The sequence below is a fragment of the Elephantulus edwardii genome, unplaced genomic scaffold (assembly GCF_000299155.1).
Source record: "Elephantulus edwardii isolate Elephantulus edwardi_28Jun2011 unplaced genomic scaffold, EleEdw1.0 scaffold00296, whole genome shotgun sequence".
Lineage (NCBI taxonomy): Eukaryota > Metazoa > Chordata > Mammalia > Macroscelidea > Macroscelididae > Elephantulus > Elephantulus edwardii.
In genome coordinates this window covers 2,505,510-2,511,509 of record NW_006400046.1, presented here as the reverse complement: position 1 = coordinate 2,511,509, position 6,000 = coordinate 2,505,510, and the positions used below count along the sequence as shown (strand labels likewise).

Here is a 6,000-nt window from a genome sequence, read left to right as displayed (position 1 = left end):
GTTTGCAATCCCCTGTGAAGATCAGGACATCTGGGATTGCCTCACCTCAAGCCTAAAGTGCTCCTTCCTTCTGCCACAGGTAGCAGTCCCCTGGACAGTCCTCGAAACTTCTCCCCCAATACCCCCGCCCATTTCTCATTCGCCTCCTCCCGAAGGTGAGTCCCTGCCCTTGGTAGACCCAGAACCCTCTCCACCCACCATATGTTCCACCATCTGTTCACTCTCCTAATTTCACCCATGTTGGGGCCTAACGGGAGCCCCCACTCACAGAGAATATCCTAAAATCCCAGAGGGAAGGCACGTCCAACCTCAGAGGCGGAGCCCAGTAAAAGGGGGAACCAATCGCCAAGCAGAACTCTGCAAAGGGCGGAGCTTCTTTGCGGGGAGGCCAAAGCGCATGCGCTCAGAAATCCAGGGTCTCGGTCTCGGGAGCCTCAAGCTCGGGGCCGGGCGTTTCCATAGCAACAAGGCCGGCGAGCGGAGATGAGGAGCGCAAGCGCAGACTGCGTGGCGCCCATCAAGAGACTCCAGGTCTCTGAGGTGGGGGAGGGTACTATGGCTATATTCGAGGTCCTAGGAAGAGGAATCTCAAATTTCCCTTTGAGGGTCTCTGAGGGTTTCTGGAGTGTCCATAAAGGAATTATCTGCGGATCCTGGTGGAATTTGGGAGGCACAGAAGTATTCCTGAGTGTTTGGAAGGAGAAACTTTCTAGGCATCACTGATCTATAGGGACTTAAAAAAAATTTTTTTTTTAAATTTTTAACTCTTCCTTCTAAAAACGTCTGAACAACTGCAGTAGGCAACAGCCTAGTTCTCCCCATTAGAGTTGAGCAGGGGAACACAGGCCAAGGAACTGAGATCACACCCCTGAGCCCTGGAAGGCTGGTCAGAGCAACAGGGAATCAGATTAAGGGTAAAATATTCGACTTGATGAGTTCAAATCTGCGTTCAAGAAGGAACTGAGTTATATGGTGGAGGCTGGGCAGAAAGGGGCTTCCCAAATTCTCCTGAAAGATGATGAGGTCTACGGTGGTGGTGGTGGGAGGGCTTAGGACACGCCCTAGAACATTATTTAGAAGAAGGAGGAGGGAGGAGTCTTGTGCTTGTGTACACGTGAGTGTGCAAATCGGTGGGGGTGAATGTGTGTGTGAAAAACAAATGTGTGTGATTCTGGGAGTGTTTGCACGCGTGTATATGCATCTTCATGTGAGGGAGAACGTATGTCTCAGGTTTTAAATGTGTGTTACTTTAAGGGAAGGAGGATGTGCCTGCAGTTTTACCTGTGTGAGTGTGAATGAATGTGAGTGTAATTGATTAAGGGAGGGTGTCCCGAATGTGAAAATATGTGCAAGTGAGTGTGTGTGTCAGTGTGGGCACGTGCGTCTCTGTGTGTCTGTATGTGACTGTCTGTCTGTATGCGCAAGAAGCCCTGGTGGTGCAGTGGTTAAAGATTCTGCTTTTCAACCAAAACTTCAGCAATCTGAACACAGGAGTCCCTTTGGGGGAGTGGGGAGATGGGAAGAAGCAGCAACCTGCTTCTTTTTAAAATTTACAGCTTTGGCAGTTCTGCTCTGTCCTCTAGGGTTGCTGTGAGTCATCATTGAATCTATGGCAGTGGGTTTGGCGGAGTGTCTCTGTTTGTGAATGTGTGAGTGTGGGTGTCTGTGTGTGAAGTATGACTGTCAGTGTACAGCCACATCAGCCACACTAGTATAGTGGGTGTGACTGTGAGAATGATGTGAATGTGAGCATATGGACATGTGAATGTGTGTTTACGGCAGGGACCTCTTCTGAGAAGATTTAGTAAGTCTGAGTGATTTCTCATGAGAGACTCTCTAGGGATGTACTTTTGAGGTCCCTATGGAAAGAATATATTAGGTAACCTTCCCTGATCCTTTCTGAGATCCATTCTTGGAGTACTGCTTGGTGTCGAGCTGGTTGGAAAGGAGAGGAGGATTATGGGAAGGAACAGGGGAGGCTGACTTACCTACTGAGTCTGGGGGCTTCTGTCAGGAAGTCTGTTTCTCTACCTCCTTGACTCTGGAGTGATTGTAATCATGGGGGGGACAGATATATTGCCCACTCCCTGCCATGGCAGGGGTCAGTGGATTCCATCTCACCCCAAGGAGGAGGGGGGAGGTTGGAGAAGACCAGGAGTCTCTGAACATCTCAACTGGATTCCAGGGCGGACGGTCGACGTTGGTCCCTGGCCTCACTCCCTTCTTCTGGCTATGGCACCAACACACCCAGCTCCACTGTCTCGGTGAGTGTGGCAAGCAGGAGGGGTGGTGGGAGCTTGGGGGACAGACCTCCACCTCGCAGGCCCACACCCAGTCCAACAGCCCTTTAATGAGGACTTATCCGTTCCTGCAAGGATGTCTACCTGTCCCTCTAGTAGCCACAGCTTGGTTCTCTGCCCTTCTCTGTCCTCCTTCTTGGGAGACCTACTCATCTCAGATTCATTTCACAAATGATGGCATTGAAGTTCAGTCAGTTAAGCTACTTGCCCAAGGGTCAGCAGCTGGCTGGCCAAGATCAGGGCAGGGCTTCCTCCTCATTGTCCAGCCTAGGATCTGTTTGCTTGGTCATTGCAATACCCAAGCTCCCTCTCTCCATCTTTCCCTCTTCTTCCTCTGTCTGGTTCATTCATCCATCTGTTGGCCGATTGTTCCACAGCCTTTCAGTCCCTGACTGTTCTGGACTAGGTAGGCTCTCTGAGATGGACCAAAGCCCCCAGAATTCAGCCAGCTCTTGGTCATGAGGGAGGCAGACCAGTAGTAAGAAAGCATTCACAGAACAGTGGTTGGGTCTGTGATAGTGACTGAGGAGGGGAGACAGCTGAGGGGTCAGGGGAACGCATGGCATTGAGATAAAAACCAAAAGTGTCAGCAAGAGTTCACCAGATGGAAGAAGGGGAGAAGAGGTGTTCCAGGAAGGAGGAACAGATTTTAACGTATCTGGAAAGTTGAAAGTAACCTAGTGTGGCTGGAGCTTCAAGCTGGAAGTAAAGGAAGGGGTGAAGGTGAGGTTGGCAGTTCCTAATTGCTATCAGATCCTTTGTGACTCCTGGTGACCCTATGTGTGTCTCGGTTGGGCGGCTCCATAAGATTCCAGTGCCTGACTTTTCAGAACTTTCACCAGGCCTTTCTTCTGAGCATCTGAGTGTTCTTACAACACTGACCTTTCAGTCAGCGTCCAGGTACCACCCAGGACTCCATGGGTCTGAACATAACGAGGGAGCCTTTGAAAGGCTTCATTGCTTTAGATCACCTTGTATTAATGTTTTTATTTGAATGTCTTAACGTTTTAATGCCTGGAGGCCATAGGGCATGAACATTTAAAATGTATGATTATCAGACAGTGGGCAGATGGGGAATTTTAAGCAGGCAGTGATGTTTAAGAAGGTAATTCTAACTGCCAGCAGAATCAAGTGGATGCCCTTGTGTCTCTTCACCCATGTCTGTTTGTCTGTGCCTCATGGTGAGCCAGACTTTGACCACTGACCAAGCAGAGACAAGTCCCTGTCCTTGAGAAGCAGACAGCAGTAATGTCAGAATAATTAAAAACATAGTGAACCAAGAGATAAACAGTCAGGAGAAAGCAAGACAGGGCAAAGGCAGGGATTGACTGATAGGTATGTGTTCAGGGAGGTCTCCCTGGAGGAGGTGACATTTAAGCAAAGACTTAAAGGCAGAGGTGAGACCTCTAGTGGATGTGTTCCTAGCGGAGGAAACATAGTGCAAAGGATCTGGGTTGGGACCTGGCTTGTTTAGAGCCATGCAGCACAGGATAGAGCAGGGTTTAGGGCTGTTGTACATAGGGTCGCTATGAGTTTCAAAGGACTCGATGGCACATAACAACAACAGGATGCTGGAGGTCCTGAAGCAGAGTGAGTGTGGGGCAGAGAGAGAGAAGGGAGGTCAGACGGGGGTGGCAGTCAAGCCAAAGGAGGATAGGCCAAGGCGAAGACTGTTAGGTGGGAGTTCTAGACAGAGGATAGAAGGAAGTGACTTGCCTCACATCTGTCAGGCCACATCCGTGTCTGTCACTGCTTCCGTGTCTGTCACCAGGGCCCCAGGGGAGCAGATCCCAATTGCAAGCTTGCCCCCCCAGTCCAGCCCCGGTCCCCTTGGCCAGGTGTGCACCGCAGTGGCCCTGACGTCCCCACCCCTCCCCGCAGTCCTCCTGCTCCTCGCAGGAGCGCCTGCACCAGCTGCCCTACCAGCCCACCGTGGACGAGCTCCACTTCCTCTCCAAACACTTCGGCAGCACCGAGAGCATCACCGACGAGGATGGCGGCCGCCGCTCCCCAGCCGTGCGGCCCCGCTCGCGGAGCCTCAGGTGGGCCAGGTGCCCCCCTCCCCGGCTGCCTGCGGGGAGGCCCGCGCGTCCCCACTCGCAAGCCGGGCTGGACGCCTGCTGGGTGACGGTGAGACGCGAGGACCGGACAGGGTGGCCTTCTGTCTGTCTCCCCGCAGCCCCGGGCGCTCCCCCTCCTCCTACGACAACGAGATCGTGATGATGAACCACGTCTACAAGGAGAGGTTCCCGAAGGTGAGGCGGCGCGCCGCGCGCCCCGGCCCGGCCCTTTGCGCGCGCGCCCCCTGGCGGCCGGCACGCCCTCCTGCCTCGGTCCCTCCCGTAGGCCACGGCGCAGATGGAGGAGAAGCTGCGCGACTTCGCCCGCGCCTACGAGCCCGACAGCGTGCTGCCGCTGGCCGACGGCGTGCTCAGCTTCATCCACCACCAGATCATCGAGCTGGCCCGGGACTGCCTGGCCAAGTCCCGCGACGGCCTCATCACCACCGTCTACTTCTACGAGTTGCAAGAGAACCTGGAGAAGCTGCTGCAGGACGTGAGTGCATGCATCTCAGAGGCTGTGCCCTCAAGTCGGTGTCCCCCTGCTTGACCCACATCCATTCCAAATGCATCCGTCATGAGCCAAGCCGTGGAGGGGGTCTGATGGGAGAGAGAGAGCAATTCAAACTCTCTCCCCTCTTTCAGGCTCTTATTCAAAGCACCTTCTCACGGAGGCCTCCTGCATCCTTCCCTCCAAGTTAAAATTTTCTGCTATACGCATTGCCCACTTTTTTCTCTTTAGCATTTAGTGTTGTCTAGCTTATTGTAGTTTATGTATCTCTGGTGACTTAGTGGTAAGGAATTGCACTGTCAGTGCAAAGGTATGCAGTTCCAATTTACTAGCTGCTTGCTTCCCAGGAGGAAGATGGTCAGTCTCCTCCCATGCAATGAACTGCCTCTGAAAACCCTCTGGAGGGTCAGCTATGAGTCAGTTCTGATCCCGTGGTACACAACAACAGCAATAGAATATTTTGAAAACACTGAAGCTGAGGGAGCTCTGGTGGCCCAGTGGCAAGAAGCTGCAATGCAGTCCCAAAGGTGTGCAGTTCGAATCCACCAGATGCCCTGCTGAAGAAGGAGAGACAATCTCCTTTAGTACTAATCAGATCCAATTTGACGGTACACACACACACACAATAAAATTTAAAAAACCTCCAAAACATTGAGGCTGGAGATGGAGAAGGGGAAGATTTATGTATTTATGTGTCTGTTATGTCTCCGGTGCCCTGCCCAGCACACTGAAGGTGCTATGTAAATGCTGGGTGAATGGATAAAGGTTGAGAATGAAAGGAGATAATGCCAACGATAGTGGATTGCCTGCTGTTCGATGGGCACGAAGCGGAGCTCATATGACAGTGAAGGGAATGGAAGAAAAGATGGCTGCTTTGATGGGGTTGACAGTTGAATAGGGGGAGCAGAAAAGAAACATATAAACAAAGAATTGCATCGTTTCAGCTGATATGATCAGGCTCTGGAGCAATAGGAGGATGATGGTGTGAGGATCCTCCTTATAAAGTTCAGGAAGTCTCCTTAGAGATGACATTCAAATTGGGACACAAATAATGAGGAAGGGGCAGCGATGAGGAGTGTCCACTAAGCAGGAGACGCGATATGTACAAAGATCCTGAGGTGGGAGATCA

The 6,000-nt window shown here is 51.9% G+C and overlaps 1 protein-coding gene across 1 annotated transcript in view; it reads left to right on the top strand.

Moving 5' to 3' along the window:
* Positions 1-6,000, top strand: part of MAST1 (microtubule associated serine/threonine kinase 1) — a 29,179-nt gene that overhangs the window by 2,394 nt on the left and 20,785 nt on the right. Inside the window, exons 3-7 of the mRNA XM_006900794.1 lie at positions 80-155; positions 2,186-2,264; positions 4,182-4,342; positions 4,480-4,555; positions 4,647-4,856. Coding sequence (XP_006900856.1) covers positions 80-155; positions 2,186-2,264; positions 4,182-4,342; positions 4,480-4,555; positions 4,647-4,856 — 602 coding nt within the window. The remainder of the gene's footprint in view (positions 1-79; positions 156-2,185; positions 2,265-4,181; positions 4,343-4,479; positions 4,556-4,646; positions 4,857-6,000) is intronic.